General features: G+C 36.7%; 1 protein-coding gene and 1 long non-coding RNA gene across 2 annotated transcripts in view; both read right to left on the reverse strand.

Annotated features, from left to right (window-relative positions):
* Positions 1-704: 704 nt before the first annotated feature.
* Positions 705-8,110, reverse strand: LOC139124841 (uncharacterized). Its single transcript, XR_011550066.1, has 4 exons — positions 7,978-8,110; positions 7,433-7,516; positions 5,823-6,021; positions 705-804 (listed from the first exon to the last, which is right to left on the reverse strand). It is a non-coding gene; the product is annotated as an uncharacterized lncRNA (long non-coding RNA).
* Positions 8,111-13,043: 4,933 nt separating this feature from the next.
* Positions 13,044-20,874, reverse strand: part of LOC139124875 (transient receptor potential cation channel subfamily M member-like 2) — a 74,217-nt gene continuing 66,386 nt past the window's right edge. The window contains exons 4-7 of the mRNA XM_070690978.1: positions 16,960-17,146; positions 16,395-16,557; positions 14,223-15,709; positions 13,044-13,807 (exon numbers count right to left, since the gene is read on the reverse strand). Of these exons, the coding sequence (XP_070547079.1) occupies positions 16,520-16,557; positions 16,960-17,146 (225 nt within the window). The 3' untranslated portion in view covers positions 13,044-13,807; positions 14,223-15,709; positions 16,395-16,519. The remainder of the gene's footprint in view (positions 13,808-14,222; positions 15,710-16,394; positions 16,558-16,959; positions 17,147-20,874) is intronic.

A 20,874-nucleotide genomic window follows, 5' to 3' on the forward strand; every position in this document is an offset into this window, starting at 1 on the left:
ATGTGTCTTGTATATGTGTGTATTAATACATGTTTTTACGTACGAGGACTTCGGCAAAGCTACTTTGTAAAACAATGCATATGGTTTGGTTTTAAGGCATATTATAACAATAATGGAAATTTCAGAGAAAAAACCTGTCGTTCTTCATTCAAAAAAACTCTATGCTACATCATTACCTTATATTAATTGATGACATTTTGTCAACGGTAGTCAAAATTCATTCACCTTTCAAAGTGTTCAAATTGTATTCATAATAAACCAACTGAAAGTCGTTGATTAATAATGTACCTTCAAGATATAACGGCTACGTGAAGTGCTACGATCATCTAATATTAGTATTTATGTCGATCATGGAGATTTAGTCTGTAAAGGGAGAATACTGCACCAGGTTTACTTTTTTTCTGTATACAGTTCAGCTCATAATGACACTATTAGCTGCAATAGCAGTACAGAGAAACCCACGAGGAAAGCAACACAACAAAGTCTTTGAGCTGCAGAGATTTTGACAAACACTCCGTAGGCTAATATATAATTTTTGTCAGATAAGCACGCTTTGTCAGGTATCCCTACCGAGTGTTCACTACACATTGAGTGCTATCAGGGTGGAACCGATGATTATTAATTAGTGATGCAAATGTTTCAAATTCCATTTTATTATGTGAATATATAACTTTCCCGGCAGAGGATTTACAAAGATTACCTACTTGGCATTTTTCTTAAGGGAAGATTGTAGTCTGAGGTCTTTCTTCTTCTCTGCATAGACAGCCAAGCCTCGGAGTATCTTACTGGCAATGAGAGCTGCACCTGCACGACATAAAAATATAAGCGTCATTAATGACGATTTTATTCTGAAAATAAGAACGTCATGAAACGAGTCGACCAACGAAGGCAATGACATACATTGTCAACTACTGTAAGCGGGAAGATATAATATTATTGCGGCTCGTAAGCTGGTCAGTTTTAGGTAGCTCGTTAACAAAGTTAAATTCAATTCTTCATATCATGAGATATTAATTAAACATATTTCAAATTAATCTCAATTCTTCATATCATGAGATATTAATTAAACATATTTCAAATTAATCTTACATACTTTAATTTACATGATGTATTCTAGAATGAATGTAAACTGCTATCTTGAATTATTTTCTCTATTTTTTGTTATTAATTCTATCTGTTGAAATTAATTGTGACAGGGAATTAATTGTATGTAGTCTAACTGCTTTTCTATTTTTCATTTATTTGAACGTGCCGAAATAATTGTATGTAGTTTGGAATTAGTTTCACTAGTACCTCGAATTAATTGTGCAATGTGTGGCAGAATTAATTTTTGTGTGGTCGTAGAAGTTGACGGCTAATCCCAATCCTTTGCGCACGTTTCTTATTCAATATGGCGGTGGATGCGAACGCTTCCCTCTCATAGAGAAAGAAAAGTGGGCTTTGCGTAAGTTTACAAGCGCAGCTGAGCACATCGTGTACCTAGGTGAGGTGGGTGTGCTCGGAAACGAAGATCAATGCAAGGGTTGGATTCAAAATCGGCTGTTTCCGCGGAAAAAAAACTGCTCGCCACAAATCAGAGGCGCTTCCACAGTGCCGTCGGTTTTGTCTGTGGCAGTCAGCGGGGTAATGCGAACGATACATTGTGTAATAAGGTTTATACTTCATGCTTGAGACTACTACTGAACTACGGCTTCCGTGCATTTCTGTACCGTACGTTATCCATATACTACAAGTGGACGAGGTGACTACGTCTGTGACCTTAGTGTGCAAAGGACGTTGTTTGCGCAGCGTGTAAGCTGTTTGGAATGAAAATGAAGTCGGACAACGAAGAAGAAAAGGCGACAGATTTAATTCAGGTTCTCAAGCAGTTAGCGAGGAGGAGTGCCACGCCACCGAGCGGAACTTTGGGTAGAGAATCGGAACAGTTGACGCGTTCTGGTAGCTACAATTAACTTCAAAGTAAATCAAACATTCCTATTTTTGCCAATACTAATTTTGACGTGGTGGCTACCGGTTCAGACCGAGAACCGGACAACCACGTCTCTGAATATTCAGCGTGAACGAGGGCGATAAATCTTCAAAGAATGAGTCGGATCGGGCTGGCACTAACGCAAACAAATTATCTCCACTTAATTCCAAATTCTACACTTGGCTCTTTTAAGTATATATCTGCACTCCCACCAGATTGGTCCACAACGACTGGATTACAAGTGATTTGAGAACGGCGACACCTTACGATGTGTTCACTGTCAGTAGAGTTGAAACGGATACTAGGAAACTAAAGTGCATGTTATGTTGTGAAATACATTTTAGGTCAAAAATGAAAAGAAATGCGTTGCGACACAATCGGTAAAAAACCCCACAAAACTGGAAGAAAATAAGTAGGTGAGCTGTGCACTTATGATTAAAGGGAACGATGTCTTATTTTCTCGATTCCCCTCCAATCAACACAATATAAAAATATTTTCTTACAGTAGTACAATAGTTTAAAGCAATCTTGTTTTGAGGGACTATGTACACACTAAAGTTTTCGATTTCATGAACCAGAATCTAGATCTCTTCGTTCAAGTGACGAAGTATCTCCTAAAATCAATGAACAAGACTCAAATTCTATGATGACCGTTCTTTCTCATATGTTGCTGTAGCAGCTACCACAGCTCTCGTACGTTCGACTGAAAAAAAAAAACTAAAACTTTTTCCGTTGCACGAATCGGAGTTTTCCGTTGCAACCCATATTCGTCCGGGAATAAAAACAACAAGAGCTACGACTGCACAGATGAATGCCGCTGCTTCCTTGTGGAAGAGGCTTTCTAGCCACATTCGTTCAATATCAAGTACTGAAGTTTTCAAAGTTTAACTAAAGATTTGCTTCTTCGAGAGAGCATAGTCATGTGACATTATGTAAAGCGCCAGTGAAAATTGTCTATAGGCTTTGTCTAGAAGACTTAGGTGACCGTTCTCAGCTCACGTCTAATGTCGTACTAAAATAGCGTTGGGGACAGAATTTTATACTAAGTTGGGATGTTCGTTATAAGCGGAAGAGCGTTTTGACCAGTCGCTGACCATGCTTGGTTAATCCATTGTTATCAGTGCGTACATATTGACACACACAGCAACTTAAAACTCATTAATCTGGCAAAAGCTGTTGCAGAAATTTGTATGGCAAAAAGTTGTCGTGCAACTTTGAACAGCTGTTCTACGCATTGCAGTCAATAATAATCTCGGTGAATCTGAAGGTAAGGTGAAATCATGTTCAGTTTGTCAACGAGTAAGACAAATGCCGACTAAATTACCTTGACATCCGTGGGTATGGCCAATGAGACATTTTCAAACAGTTCACATTGATCTTTGTGAAGATAATAAATTGTATTTCTTAGTTCTTGTTGATTGTCATTCTAAATGGGTAGATGTAAAATCTATGAAGAGTATCACAGCTGATCGTACCATTAATGAGTTGAGAGTAATCTTTGCAGAACATGGCCTCCCAAGCAGTTAGTTTCGGACAATTGTCCGAAATTCAAATCTGACGATTTTTTGTCTGTTAATGAAAGAGGATGGCATGGAGCATGTTAAGGTAGCTCCATATCACCCTGCATCCAATGGCGCTGCTGAGAGAGCAGTGAGGCTGGTAAAAGAAGCCTTCACTAAACAAGTCTTAGCAGGAGATATGTCTTCGTCACTGAAATGTAGAGTTGGTAAATTTCTGTTTAGATACAGAACTACACCTCATAGTAAAATATGTGTAAGTCCAGGTGAGTTAATGTGTAAAACATCAGTTTCGAACTAGATTGCAATTGGTAAAACCAAGTCTAGCAAGGCAAGTAGAAAAGACACAAAAAGTACAAACAGAGCAATTTGATCGTCACACAAAACGAGAGAGATATTTCGAAAATGGTGATATTGTAAGAGTGAAGAATCCCAAAGCGGAGTCATAACTGGAAAAATGGTTGTAAGGCTGTATATAATCTAATCAAAGCTTCTCGGAATTACATGGTCAAAATTGGGTACATGACTAATCTGGTTCATGCAGATCACATGGTTGAAACCTACGAAGAAATTGAACCTTAGTTAAATAATGTTGGAGTACAACAATGTTCATTGAAACAAGCTGCGTGTAGGGATTTTGGTACACAGACAGTAAGGTAAAAGTTTAGAGCAATTCCGACTTAAATACCCAGTGTAGTAAAACCTATGGAACATACTGCAGTTATTGGTAACAGTAGATTTGACAAGGTAACACTAAGTTAGGAAACATCAGTAAAACTAGGTGTAATTACTGAGCCCATAATAAGAAAGTCAAATACAGTAAGAAAACCGGTAGTATATTAAATCTGTATATTTTGCAATGTACTTTATTTGTAGAAATCAGGCATGTAACACTTTTGTTTTAAAAGGGGAAGCAGTGTAACATATGCTAATATATCCATGCAGTGACGTAGTATTGTAGTGCGTATGCTCAGAGAAAAAGAAGAGTCTCCTCATGCTTGAGACTAGTGAACAACGGCCTCCGTGTATTTCTATACAATACATAGTACATAAACTACACATTGCTGTGTGTTCCCGGCGTTATATATATGACCTCACACCTACTCCGGGAACACAAAGCATCGTACGGAGGGTATCAGCAATGCTGTTGTGGGAGGCTTATAGGCTGCTAACACACCAGGAAAACTCGGACAGACTAACAGTAAACAAGTAAATAAAATATTAAAATTAGGTAGAAAGGTTAACAAAAATAAAAAAAATTAAACAAAAGAAACAAGTAAACATAAACAAGCAAACAAACAAGCACACGACAGGCAGAGGAAGTGAATCTAGTCTGTTCCTGGGAAGGTTCACAATGGATTCATCAGTCGTTAGTTATTTTGCTTGTTTACTTCTTTGTTTTATGTATTTGTCTGTTTTTGTTTATTAATACTACTTTGTTTTCGTTTTCGACCATTTTTCATTTTCCTTGCTATTTTTATTCACTTGTTAACTGTTATTCAGTCCGAGTTCCCTGAGGCGTTGCCAGCCAATAGGCCTCCCACACAAACGTGCTGACTGCCATAGTTGACAAAACCACTGGCAGCGACTCGGATTTGCGGCGCGTTATTTTTCCCGTGGAAAACAGCTGATTTTGAATCCAAATCTTCCATTAATCCTCGTTTTCGAGCACATACACCCCGGTAGGTATACGATGTACTAAGCTGTGCCTATAAACTTGCGCAAAGCCGAATTTTCTCTCTATGCGAGGGAAGCGTTCGTGTCCTCCGCCATATTGAATAAGAAGCGTGCACAAAGGACTGGGATAAACCGTCAAATTCTACGACAACATGAAATTAATTCTGCTACCACAGAAAGGTAATTCGAATTGCAAATAAAATTAATTTTAAACTGCAAAAAAATATTTCAGCAAGTTAAATTAAACGGAAACTGGAAAATTATTTGCAATATACTGATAGAATTAATTTTAGACTACAAAATTAATTCAAAGACATAACACTAATTTCAACAAATCAAAGTAGTCACAAGAATGTAGAAAATTAATTAAAGATAGCAGAAGAAATTTACACTATGCCACGTTCATTACAGCATTAAGATTAATTACAAGTGCTTAATTAATTCAAGGAATATACCAAATAAATTTCCAGTACTAGTAAAATAATTCAGCACTACAAAATATAATTTAAACACACAAAAAAATAATATAACATAATTTTGAACAGAACCGACCTGCATACTTTTGAGTAAATGAATATTTTCATTTTGCCGTCTTTCTGAACTCTCCATTTCAAAGCTAAAATATCCCCTTGTAGAAAGGATAAAAGAGTAGTACTGACCGATATTGCCAGTTTCCAATCTTTTCCAGAACAAAATGGCCAGGGATCTTCTATTAAGCAACACTGCCCACAGGAATAACTGTTTGTCAGGACTGGATATGTTTAAGACATCTTCCTTTTTCGAGCAGTCGGGCTCGTCATACTCTTTGTTCTCTTTTGTTAGCTCCAGGAGCAAATCATGAACTTTTTTGAACTCGATCTTCTCAAGATAAATTGTAAAAAGAAGTGCAATTTAATATGCAAGTTTTTTTGAAAAGCACATATATTTGTCAAAATGCGTCGAGTGCTAATTCTGAACCGTCGGCATAACAAAACTTTCCATGTACAACCTGCATCATGATGATAGTTATCGTTATTTGCAAAATATCGAATAGTGTTACTTATTTCTAAAGATTTCAATTTTTTATGGCTCTTCTCAGAAAGTAGCGTTGCGTCTTAATATTTTACAATTTCACTTCTTTATAAATATTACTGTCAGAGGCGTTCTCACTTCGATGAAAACCAATCCCTAACTTTGACATTCCACGTTCATACAGACTTGTATTTTATATCATGATCATTCTATTGAGAAAAATCATGTTTAAGTTTTACAGTTTAAGTCATCAAGGAAAGCATAATATCTCGAAAAGCACGTTGAATTTATAAGTGGGTACACAATATAACATAAACATACACATGCTTAGAACCATGAGCCGTAATACGAATCATGAGTTGATAAATAGAAATAAACACCTTATCGGATAGGTTTTATTAGTTTGGTACGAATCATTATTGTCATTTTCTGTCAGTTTTTGCTAGCATAACAACGAACCAACTTCCCAAAACACTTCCCTTTGCGCGGATGCTGAACGGGTGAGTAACACCAAAGTAAATGATAACATGACAAAGTTATGCTATGCAAAATGCCTAACAGCTCCCTTCTGTCTCCACTTAGACTTCTCTTTCAGGTTGCTAGCATCGCTAATAATCTGAGATAGAACATGCATTATGAAATACATGGCATGATTATACTGTTAATAAAATTATGGTGTTTTTTTTTTCGATGAAGTTTATTATGTCTATCGGTAGGTAGTATTTAGTCCCTGATTTTTAAAATTCCTCCCTTGTACATGTTCTGTTAGTGTTCTGTTTTAATATAAGGCAATTCTTATATCAGACAATTCCAACTTCAAATACAATCGCATTTCATGTCATCATCGCATCGAAAATCATGTTTTTTTAACAGTCAAAGTATTTCTGGAAAAGACCATGTATGTAAATGCTGGCTGACTTTAGAGGTAAACAAAATAACATACTCGTAAACACGTGCCAACAAGTATCCATATTTTTTCCAGTCAAAACTGGCATTTTTGAATGTTTTTTTTAACTTATGATTCCTGTGTACCGTACCTCGATTCATATTTTGATAAATGCAGTTAATACCGAATCGGATAGGCTTCGTTAGCTTGGCAAGTAGTCATCATATACTTTTTTGTCAGATGTCGCTAGACACAACAATGAAACAACTTTTCAACACATTGTCCTTTGCAATGCTGCTGCAAGGGTGAGGTGACACCGAAATGCATGGTAACATGATACAGTTATGCTATGCACAATGTCAAAGCACGTACCTGATTGTTTGATCCACACTTCTCTTTTAGAATTTGCTGGGTGCTGGTTATTAAATCGGCATCGCTAATATTTCCATATACAACCTGCATCGTAAAACAATTGTTACAGATAAAGTTTTCATGGTGTATCTCATTTTCTGTCTCAATTGTTTAGTCATTGATTTTACAAATGCCTTTATTTTCACATATTCTTATTAGCAGTGTTATGCTTTCTATTGAAGAAACTTTAGGTTAATATTAGATGATTCTGATTCAATATCAAAACACAAATTTGTTTCATCATTGCATTCAATAATGATCATGTATTTTGTTCATCATTGCATTCAATAATGATCATGTATTTTTTAAGTCAAAGTCCTCGTTAAAATGTCTAAAACGTTTGATTACATCCGGAAGGGGAAAATTAAGATATTGTGTGGTTGTTAATTTTTAAGAAAGGCATAGGCATATTTTGAAATCTTCAAAGACCCTATTTTATCAATTCCCAGACTGAGTTCTGAGATGCATCATCTCGAAATCAGAATTTTGAAACTAGTGATAAATACCTCAGAGTATAATTTTTCCAAATGCTCCTTTTCCTCAAATTCGTCTGTGTCAACAAGATAACTAAGGAGCAACTCTACAAATCTGCCTTGTTGTCTCTTAACGTCAGGAACATCTTTTTTTCAAGAACTCAACCTTTTCTGGAAAATTAACATCACTTTTAAATACATATTTTATACAAATTAGTCTTTTTAACATATAAACAGCAACGCTGCAAAACAATTGAGGTATTATATTTGTCTGCGTTGACATCGACAAAGAATGGCCTACTTCAATACATGTTCGCATTAAGCTCTTGCAAATGTTTGTCTGCCGAAATATTAAGGGGTTAAAAGGTCAGTGCCGTGTCTAAGGTAAGCAACTCTCTGCTGAAGCATGTCGTCGTCAGTTTTTACTAATAACGTGTTCTGCTAATGTAAACATTGGCAGAGTTGAAACAGTCAAAAGTGTTACTACAATCATCATGGTAGATAGATATAATACAATCCTTCCCCTCGTTCCATCGTATCTTATAAACTACCAATGTCATACACAACCTTATTCGAAGTCAGTCTAGTCAAGTCAGATTTATACACAATAAACTGATGAGGCAATACCCGGAGGAACTGCATGCTTGATAATCACTGCATTCTCTCTGAAAAGAATAGCAACAATTGTAAGTGTTGGCGTTGAGGGGGCCACACACAGGAAAATAATTACATATTACTTGTACCTGCCAATAAGAAAGCTTGTCAGGCTTTAAAATCTCATCCCTTGCGATATTACACTTGTTTAATGAAACTGCCAAATCCAATTGCACTTCACCAGCCAAATCTTTAGACAGAAAAGAGTAACAGATAATTACATTTGAAGCAATATGTATATGTATGTACGTATGTTTGCGTTTGTGTGCGACAAAATCTTAAAATTTGTTGTAAACTGTGATTACAAACACTGCATGAAAACCCAATAATACTTACTGTATTTGCATGGATTATTGCCTGTATTTTAGCTGAAGAGTGCATATACAGATGAATACAGTCAAGAATACATTTTTTGTATTCAGCAAGCCTGTATTCATGTGGATTCATGTGAATTCACGTGTATTATACAATAATACAGTCGACTCATTAATGTGTATTTATCTGTATTATTGCGTTTTCATGCAGTGAAAGGCGTTTCGAAACAAAATATACATTCCATAATTTCGCACGTTATTGATTCCGTTAGTGTTCTAGGTCAACACAAAGACAAATTAACTTACCTGGCAACGTTAACACTGCTCTCAGGATGGCTTCGTCGATAGTGTTCAAATTTGCATCGTCCATTTGAAATACAGTTACCTTAACAGAAACATGCAAGAATTACACATGTTTTTAGTTCAAGTAAACCATCAATACCTGCAACATTGCTGGGGATGTTTTTTTCACGAGTCGTTGGAGAAAAATGGCATTTTTAAATGGTCTGATTTATTTCAAAAGGGATAGTCCACCCAAAATTTGATCAGTTGTATACAGGTTTATGCTTATGTAATAAAAGCATTTATCATTACTTTTCGTGCAGAAGGAACAATTTGTAAAGTGGACTAGACCTTTGGCGCTATTGGCTAATGATAACAATAGCCATGCTAGCATAGGGAAGAAAAATAAAATAACGCTTGCACTGCATAATAAAATGTAAAAATTGTAAACCCTTCACCCTGGTAACACATTAATTTAAGTACAAAGAAATTAAAATAACCACTGCATAAATTAAACAGTGCACGTGGCTACAAATTAAACCAACCCTTGAAACAGAAGGTAAATCCAACCAATAATATTGGTAAACCACTCTCCCCTGACAAGGTATGTGAGAGGGTACAAAAACAGCACTAGTGCAAATGGCCACCAAAATGGTTACCGGGTAAGATATTGCACTAATCATGCTGTAAAAAGGGAATACCTTCATAGGGTAAATTAAAACTATGCAAATAAAAATGCATACATAAGTAATACGTAATAAGGTATGTCCAACCAAAATTAAAAAATGATGGTAAAACCACTCTGTCATGACGAGATATGTCAATGTGAGTGGCAACAAAAACAATTGAAATAACCCCAATATGCATGTACGCAAGGCTGTAAAGTGTATACGCATGTACGGAAACTGATAACACCGACACTACTGGCAGTACTGCACCATCAAAACACGCTCAAATTAACCGTAATGATTTAAGAACTGCCCCCGTAAGCTCCTATAATAAGCAGACGTTCGTATGCCCTTGTTGATGATAGATGGCGCTTTAAAAAGCAGAGAACGTACCATGGGCCAAAATTCCCTCATTGGTCACAATTGCCCAATTTACCTTACCTGATCTCGCCAAGTGCGCTAAAATGAACCCCATCGGCGCAGAAAATCTGTGCACACTTGCTTAAACACGCTTGTGTTTCCAGGAATGCCCAAAGGCCAAGCCTTCTAACGGGCCTCTAAGAAAGTGTTCAACAGTGCGACACGCTCGTTAAAAACGGCTACTACATGATGTGATGCGCGGGAAAATCTGGCAAACAAAAATAAACTTGACGACCATGGAACCGAGCATTTCTGCACGAAATGCATCAGACTTGAGCCGATAATAGCTGCTGAAAGTGATGACAAATCATTAGCACCTATCTGTAAAACAACCACACTGGGTTAAAACACTGGACGACATGTAAATCAAAACCCCGTACATATTTCACCGTACGGCCTCCGATGCCGTGTAGTTGTATTTCTGCAGAACTGCTCATGTTGAATGACTGCGGCATAGGACGTGCGTTACGCGGTAATGACATAGACGCCTCGCCACGAAAGAATGACCTAAATTTACACGTTTGGCTTCATACTGATTGCCAAAAACATGTGCCTGGATGCCCGGCACTTATATAAGGGTAGGACATCTAAGACAAAAAGAGAGCTTGCCTGAAAAATGTAGAAAAGGAGGATAAAATTGTTGGAAAAACAAACTGCCAGCTGCTTGTTTGGAGTGTGATCGAAGGATAAAATTGTTGGAAAAACCAAACTGTCAGCTGCTTGTTTGGCGGTGTGATCCAAAAGAGGCAGGGCAATGTTGTGACCCCCCTCTAAGGCACTAATGAATGGAACTCTATTTGCCGTAGAGGGCAGTCTACCCTTGAAAATATTAAAACTACAACTGCATGTATATAAATCCGATTATCTTTCTATAATCGTGGTTTTATCATTACTTTTCGTACAGAAGGAACAATTTGTTGAAGTTATACACGAAAGTAGATATCAAAATCAGGCAATACGGAGACTTTTCCATCCGACTGTGCGCAACCAAGTTGTCAATTTCCTCTGCAAAGCATGCCGGGAGAAATACCCGGATGATGACGTAAAGTTTTTGGTTTTGGTTCATTTGCTTGCGGGTTGATCTTGGGAGTCTCATCAACAGCTTAGATATAAACATATGCCTGCCTGTAGGTATTGCGGATGTGCCAATAATCGTGAGCGAGATTTGAAAACGCAGTGAAAACACCTCATCTACAAATTGTGGTTGGTAAAGATTGGCTCTGACATTAGTTCACAAAACTATCAATGAAAGATTTTGCGTATTCGAAGACCATTTCCAAGAGAAGGAAATCGCCGGCTGTTTGACGATCCATAGTAAAATAGCAATTAGGAGGAAAAGCCTTCAAGATGATGCTGTACCACAAAACTACACTGGAAAAGCAAATGTATCGGAGTAAAGGAGGACATAAAGGACGATTGAGAGACAGACTTGACTCAAAAGAGGTTTTATAGTTTAAAATCAATATCATTTTCCGAACAGCCAGAGAGTTTTGTTGTGATCACTTTTCTTACACAAAGTTTACTTATCATTCTTGTTATTCTGATGACATCGCATTGGTATTTAATACATGATAAAATTTGCTGAAATCAGAACGTTCATTTTTTTTCTCTCTCATTTTAACGACATCAACGCAACTAGCATCCACGCGTCACAACATTAAAAACTTGAGCGATTCATATCTTCAAATGAGTTATCCGGAACCAAGACATGGGTGCCCAACAGTTCGGGAAAGAAGTGGATCAACTTCCGTGAAACTAAAAAATACATCGTGTTTGAGTGCATAATTGCTTATGCATACTCAGTTACTGAGACGTCTTTTCAGTAGACGCTGTTTACAATCAAATAGTTCTACATCAGAAACTTTGCACAGATGACAACTTTTATCGATCTCGGGAAAATTTCCAACATGACCAAATATATGAAGTCTTTCTTCATGTTACAAAAAATATAGACAAGTCAAATTAAACTTTTATTGTCCGGCCTTTTTTTGCTGTAAGATGAATTTTCTACGATACCACAGCAGCAAGAATCTTCGAAAAAAAAACGGAGCGATTATGCCACTAAACTGTAAAATAAGCGAGAAGCAGTTAGTGAAGTGCGTTACTTCGTTACCGGTGCGGTTACAAGGGATTTATCAGAAAAAATAATCATATGGACTTAAATACCTGGTCCAAATGAACCAACGGTTTATATGAGCAGGCCACACGACCGGTCATACGACGACACCGTGTTGGATGGAAGTGAAAATGGAGCTCTCTGTTGTAAGGGTTCAAGGAATTTCAATAGGCAGAGATCAAAGTGCATCATCGTAATTCAAAATCGCAACTCAACCTCAGCAGCACACGACATTATTGAGCTAAAGTGAGCGAAAAATTTTAGCGTTTCTCTCTTCAGTCAGATTATTCAGATTGATTATTCCTCAGGGCTGCTTTCTCTCCACTATGCTATAGTACGTGACTTTTTAATTTTGCCATATTGTCTCTCCCGATCCGTCGAACGGTGGGTTATTTCCTTCCTTTTTTCTGTAATTTTACTCCCCGACCAATCGCCAGGTTGTGGCTGTAAAGTGTTAATTTTTGCCGACATTTTTCTCCAAAACCGGTCTTGGTTTTCGCATGTTAGACTTTTTTCATTTTTTTTTTTTCTCTAAGGCCGATCTTGAAGCAGTGGCTTTTAGGGTTTTTACTTTTTTCATGATTTTTGGCTTACATCGGTCGTCAGGTCGTTATATTCTGGTTTTGATTTTTTTCAGTTATTTTTCTACATGGCCGGTCACCAGGTGATGGCTTTCAGCTTTTTTACTTTATCTACAAAGTGTTGAATTTATCTTGACATTCTTCTCCACGATAGGTAGTGAGGTCGTGGCTTTCAGCTGTTATACTTTTCTTCTGTATTTTCTCTCCACGACCAGTACATGGTTGTAAAGAAATGAATTTTCCCGACATTTTTCTCAACGACCGATAAACGGTAGTAACTATCAACATTTTTACTGGTTTCCTGTACTTTGTTTCCACGATCGGTCGACATGTCATAGCTGTAAAGTGTTGTATTTTTCGCGACATTTTCTCTTCGAACGGAGATGTGGCTTTAAGCGTTTTGACCTTTTAATGTTTTTTTTTCATGACTGGTCGCCAGGTCGTGGCTACAAAGTTTTAAATCTTTCTCGACATTTTTCTCAGCGACTGGTCGAGAGGTCGGCGCTTTCAGACTTTGATCTTTTTCAGTAATGTTTCCCAAGACTGCACAAAGTTGACAAAAGGAGACTCATATCCGCGATCTATTCATAGCTATTTAAAACAGTTACATTGAGACTTCAAGTGGGTCTCGACATCACTTGCGTTAATAGATGCATTGGAAATAGAGAAAAGCAAAATGAATGTTAATTTGGTGTTTTGCGTGAACATACCAGTTTTTTATTCCGATGACCACTTATTTTCTTCAACAGTGAGACACAATCATCCACTTGGGTCTCGTTCCCCCCAAGTATATGTCTAATGTCGTCTTTCAAACCTTTAAAAGAATCGCTGAAAAACAGGAAAATGAAAGTCTTTGATTGTGCATTCATAATATCAGGAAAATGTTGTTCATGGACGGATTTTTGGTCTTTTGGTATTCAGCTTATAGTTGAATAACTCTCCGGAAATTATTGTACAAAATATATCATGATTTTTTTTTCAAAACCTTGACATTAAAGTTAAAAGTCGTGTTTAAAATGTCGACTGCGTGATAACATTCTGTTTTGATTAAATAACAACGTCTCCCCCTTTTCATTTTAAATTCGAACATACGAACTCAGAGTTCTAACAAGGTTAGATAATTTCAACATCAATGTGACGTGAGCTGACATCGTTATAAAATCTGAAATCTGACACGATATCATTGTAAGCAACCATATTTTATGGGTGAACGTGGCTTGCTGTTACAGTATGAAATTCTTACTTGGATCCAAGACGTAAAGCCTTGACAATAATATCAGCAGCTCTACCACTTCCACCGACTATAACTACAGGTCTGCTATGAACTGTGTGACCTAACGCATGATATTGAACAAGAGCTTGGTGTATGATTTCTATCGTCCGTAGCCACCTCCCAAAACTACCAACACAACCGGTATGATAGCGTTCTCCTTCTCGCTGTTTTCGGCACCTGCAACACAAAGATTGACCTCGCGAGCTACACACGAACATTATATACTTAATGCTTTAGAGTAATAAAAATAGTGATTTATATCAAAGCTGAGAACAAATACTGCAAACTATAACCTCCAAGAGACTGGTGATGATAAAAAATATTCAGGGCAAGTAAGGAAGAATTTATTGCTTAAAAGAAAAGTGCAAACCTTTTCATTTTCATAATGTTTGTATCCCTAGATGAAGTTAGACAATGACACACTTTATATTAATCCAGTTTGATAAAGATCGAAGTAATGAACTAGCGAGACGCATTGAGATGTTCTTGTAAGAATACAACTTTAAGTCTAGGATACAACCGTACCCTACGGTTGCATCAACATCCGAGAATCGCAGAACTATATTTCTCGTACAGTAGAAAAAGCCGTAAGCTTCTTCTTAAGGTAATATGCACCTCGAAAGTAAAAGACTTAAATTTTTGCTCAAACTTCCCTCAGTGAAACTTTCACCCATCTCTTACCAAAATAAGGATAAAAATCAGGGGTCACCGTGCAAAATTTGGTGCGAGACAAATAATTTGTGATTTCTCGATATTTGAAATCCAAAATGGCCGCCATCCCTGTGTTAAATCTATGAAAAATAATAAAATTTTCGATTTTCGAAAAACTAAGACGGTGAAAACTTTACTTTCGCCAAGAGCTTCAAATGAGCCCCCACAAGTGGTAGGTCAGAAGAAAAATGATAAAATTTGAAGGCCTGAATTTCTGTCCCCGAGGTGCGTTCTACCTTAAAAGCAGTTAGTATTTTACAATTTATCAACTAAACTGACACATAATCATCATAACCGCAGTCATAAAGAATTTTAGGATCTGTTCTCATCTGCCTTACTGATAATGTTAGTGTATCAAGCCTCTTACCAACCTTACTCAGTTCCTTACCGTCATGACTTTGTATGTGTCGTTCGAGCTTAGCCCGAAAATTAATATCTGGGAATTTAGACTCCTTATCATCGTCAACATCTCGTGAACTAGACTCCTTATCATTCTCAGCATCTGGTGAATTAGACTCCCCATCATCCTCAACATCAGGTGAATTAGACTCCTCAGCATCCTTAGCATCTAGTGAATTAGACTTCTTATCATTATCAGCATCTTGTGAAAAAGACTCTTCAGCGCCCTCGGCACCGTCAACTAAGATGAAGTGTGTGTGGTTATTATCTAGTGCTGGCATGAATCTAAGGTCACGTCCCTCGATATCACGCTTACGGTAGTTGGCAGGCCAAAGGCCTTCGTTCGGCTGTTTATCGTCATGAGAAAAGCGAATGCATTTGGTTATTAATGCTCAGTGGTAATTGTTCCCTCTAAAATACTTGTCATCAGAGCACGGAATTATGTTGTAGCATAGACAAGATAGAATCGTTTTTCGTTGCGATAAACATCCTGCTTCATAAATGCGAGTCTGAGCATGACTAGTGTATACAATGACTAATCTCATAAATCAAATAGGAACTGCATTTAATAGATGTGCTCAGAAAGGCCGAAGTTGCCAACATGAATGATGCAAAACTCACGCACTATAGATTGAAATGTTTGCTTTCAAGACATTTGACGCTTCACTTTTTATCGGTTTAATTTTAATTCGTTATCTTCATCCTTCAAGAACATTAGTGTGATTTCTACTTTTCTGTAAGTTATGTTATTTTTAAAGTACTAGCGTCGCAGTTAGCCTTGAAAATGCAATGCATAACGTATAATCTGAAATGGTGTCGTTAAAAACTGTATTAGAGTCCGGACAAAAATATTACGAAAAATGAAATCGAGCTTTGCATTCACGCAGATCTGGACAAGTTGAGCAGAAGACAAACTTTCATGATTTTACAATATAGAAACGGAACCAGTATTGTACAGACAGTATGTAGGTTTAATAGTTTGTACTTCCTTGTAACGTTCGAACTTAGTTTGAATTTAGAGATTTTACATACTGACAAGTTAGCCAAAGCCTCTTTGTTCTGTGTGGTATTCCAGTCAGCGATGCCCAAAGCGATAACTTTCTTTCCCCCTTCTGTCAATCGACGCTCTTCCGATATCGCTTTGCCGAGCTTTTGCATCAACCGGCCGCAGATCCGCCAGTTATAATCCATGCATCTAAGAAATAAAATTATGCCTGTATTTATAGTAATAATCATAACTACGTTAAAACGATGGGTTTTATTCTAAATGTCTGTGACAATTACCGATACGGAGTAAGTGTCTTACTGTACAGAGTATCCTGCATAACTTACGGACATTTCAAACATTCGCCGACGGATACATACACTTTTGGCTGTGAATAAGAAATAAAATCGTTTTGCTATTTTAAGAATAATTTTAACACCATAATAATTCCACATGGTATTCTTCGGAGACTGAGTGATATAAGGATGTCAATGTTTAGATATGCAGAAACATCGTATTTGACTATCATATAAAGGGATGCAATTTCACCACTGATCATTTTTATGACGGGTACGAAGAAGCATCATTTAAGAAATAACGAAAGAAGCTAACCTGTTTTAATAACCGTTTTTACCAATCCTTGGTTGAACAGTATCTTCAATCTGTCTTCATTCCATCCGACGAAGTACCGTGCACCACCAGTGAGAGAAATAATCATTTTCGGTTTAGGAATTTTCCACTCCTCAATCATAAGCTTCCAGAGGATTTCAACTGGTGTGTCATCAGCTACGCGGATGTACTGTAATAAAACAAGACGAATAATCAGTCTTGCTAAGAAATGACTGGTAGGAATACCGAGTCGATCCATTCTTGTATTTACTCATTTCATTGATTTATTCTGATGTCATGATCGCTAAGCCTTGAAAATATTCATAAACGACGAATTTTATATCAGGTTTACAATATTTTCATATTAATTAATGTAGTAGTAGTAGTAGTAGTAGTAGTAGTAGTAGTAGTAGTAGTAGTAGTATTTTAGTTTTTCAAATATCTTTATTTCACATGGGTTCCTACATACTTAAACTGTAAAATGAAATTTTTACATTGCCAGGAACAAAGGAAATATAAGGTATAAATAAAAGAAAATCACTACAAAGTGATGGTCGGCATTGAACAGAAAACGTCATGAATGACAAAAGTAAATGTCAGCAAGAAAGACATATCTTAAATCTATCACATAATATTTCAAAGATGACACAACCTAGCGATGCACAAAAGCAGGGAAGTTTCTTAAATGTGAAAATTGAGTTGACCATCATGAGTGTCACAAAGAATATCATCAAAAGCCCAAATAAGATTAAAAGAATGTAAATTTTCATTGAGACGATGATACTCAAATTCAAGTCTTAATCTGGAGAAAATCTTGGTTTTAAATATGTCCAAAGGATCAACAGGACCCTGGTTCCTAAACACATTTCTTCTTGCTAAATGGATACACAACTTAGCCATTGTAGAAATGTAAACAAAGAGAGACATTGCACGTCTATGAATAAATACAGAGTTTTTAACAGGAGGATTAATGAAAAACCATGCAATGTTTACAGCTTGCCCAGGTAAAACTAAACGAGACGTTATAGTGGAAATAACACCTAGAAGCGGTTGAATGTTTGGACACTCAAGGAAAGTATGTAAAAGAGAATCAATGTCATTACAGAGAGAACAGTTTGCATCTGAACGAAAACCAGCACGGAACAAAACCAGTTTGGTAGGCTCGTTGCACAATGCGCCATTGTAAATCCCTTTTTTTCTATATGATGCGATCACAACAACATGAAGCAAAGTTTGGTTTGATGGAATGAGGAATGCCCAAAATGTCCCTCCAGATGGTGTCTAATCTGTCTGGTAAACATGCATAATGATGAACCATTATCAAGTACTTGTAAATTGCACCTTTTTCTATTTTACACAGAAAATAATTGTGCTCTGTAGAATGTTGCAGCTGAAAAGAATACACAGTATCTGGCGCACTATGTGGATTGTTGTTACAAAAATGATTTTCAATGACGGATTTCAAACGAATAGGAATAGCCTTGTAAACACATTGTAAAGGCAGAAATAATACGCTGTGAATGAATCGCAACTCTAATCACACAAATCTGAAGAAGTTAACCAACGATTTTCCACAGTATTGAAAAGATCACCTATACACAGCTAAAAGTCTGCAGTGATGTAGCATAACTGGCCAGTAACTGCAGTGCAGCATTTCTGTTACATTTCAGCTATGTCAGTCATGTTACATGCATGATCCTGCAGTACTGTTACATGCATGCTGGAACATTTGTGCAGCACACATGTAACACTCTTGTACATGCAGTGCACCATACCTGAAACATTGCTGTTACAGCAATGTAGCATGACAGCCCCAGCATGTGTGGTGCAGTCCAGAAAGGACATTGATGTTACACGAGTGTACCTTTTATGAAACATCGATGTTGCAGCATTGTACCATGACATTCCCAGCATGCATGTTGCAGCCCTGCTGGGACATTGATGTTACACGAGTGTACCTTTTATGAAACATTGCTGTTGCAGCATTGTACCATGAGAATCCCAGCACGGATGTTCTAGCCCTACAAGGGCATTCATGTGACGTGATGAGTGTGAAGTCCAACAAAGATGTTCTTTTGTTATTGATGTGTTGGAAAAATACATGTAGCACTATTTCCCAGTGGTTCCATTCAAGGCTTTTTGGAATATGTTCTTTTTTTAACTTGAATATTACACTGTATTTAAATTACTTCTGAATGTATTTTTGCTGCATTTGAATAAAATGACTGGCCACCAGACCTGAATGTATTGAGAATTACATTTTATTACCTCAATTCTTAAAAAATGTACAATTGAAATAGGACAGCATGAATAACAAGAGCTTAACAATGAACAAAGATATAAATATAACTAAAAATTTCGCAAAATCAAATACGGCAATAAAAGGTGATAATGACTATCATGACTATGACAATATGACTAAAGGTGATATGAGTAAAATCTTAGACTAATCGGTGCCTTCTTTCTGGAGAATACTATTCTAAAAATAATACTATTCTAAAGATTAAATTGGTATCATTGGTGGTAAAATTTCAGTTCAATCTATGTGTTGGTTCTTAGAGAAGATTGTTAATGATTAAATTGCGATTTTCACTAAATGCAATATGGCGGCCAAACCATGAGACTGATGAAATAGCCTTTTACAAATTTGAAAATGCTAACACTAAGGATGACACGAGTAAAATTTCAGGTAAATCAGTGTTTTTGTTCAGTGAGAAGAAGATTTTTAAAGATTAAGTTGCGATTTACAAAAAAAAAAATATGGCGGCCAAACCACGTGACCGATTGAAATGCCTTTCCCAAAATTGAAAGAGCTAATACTAAAGGATGACACAAGTGAAATTTCACTTCAATTGACGGATTGGTTCCAGAGAAGACAACTTTTAAAGATTAAAATGGTATTTTTTGAAAATCCGATATGGCGGCCAAGGTCATGTGATAGCATGCGATTTTATTTTTACATTATAATACCTTCGCTCATGCATGCTGTATTAAAAAATTCGAATTGAATAGACCCGCTGGTCTTCAGGAAATCCAATATGGCAACCAGGTAACCTGACTAATTGAAATTTGAAGGGTTAGGTGTATGAGATCTACATTATGGACCTATTAGCCCTGCAAGTTTGAGAAGTTAATGGTGAGCAGTTAACTAGAGTTCTAGGACGACAAAATAGTTATGGAAGAGGAAGAAGAAGAATATTGAACCCAGCCGGTAAGCTTTGGCCCCTCAAGAATTAATCTAACAAACACACTAGGGATCTAGCCCATAAGCTTGGGCCTCTAACAATGAAACTATTCGTAGTTTGAATACACCTCGTCGTCTTCATTTTTAACACATTCGTAAGAGAGTTTCCTGCCTGATGCATTGAACCAGTCTTGGTAGGACTGCCAAAATCCCTTCCTTTCTGGATCTTTATCTCTGTTGAATTTCCTCTGGAAAAATAAAAAAAAATGTACAGTTGCTCCAAAAGTACATACTGTATGTGGTAAAACACTCATTATATGTCCATGACCACTTTCATGTAAAGTTTGATATGTTGTAATTAACATCCATAATAATTTTACAATTATTACATGTGTATTGACGTACTCCATTTTGCACGTGAAAATAAATTCTCGGATAACCGGTTCGTTTAGTACATATTACAAATTGGTTTGATCACACATAGTAACTCTTTTGTTTGTAATACAACTAAATTGATAATTAAAAACTTTCTACTTACAATGAGAGCCAAACAAAAGACAATATTTGGTGTAACATTAATTAGTTTTGTATGGCAGATTGTCTCTGCAAGGGAACAGGTGTCCATTGCACAGTAATGATGTCTGTCATCTTCCACAGCCATGACCTGTTGGGTATAAATGAAAATGTTTTTAAGCTTGATAAGTTGCAAATCCAGTTTACTCTCTATGCTTTAT

This window comes from Ptychodera flava, chromosome 3 (genome assembly GCF_041260155.1).
Source record: "Ptychodera flava strain L36383 chromosome 3, AS_Pfla_20210202, whole genome shotgun sequence".
In the NCBI taxonomy this organism is placed as follows: domain Eukaryota; kingdom Metazoa; phylum Hemichordata; class Enteropneusta; family Ptychoderidae; genus Ptychodera; species Ptychodera flava.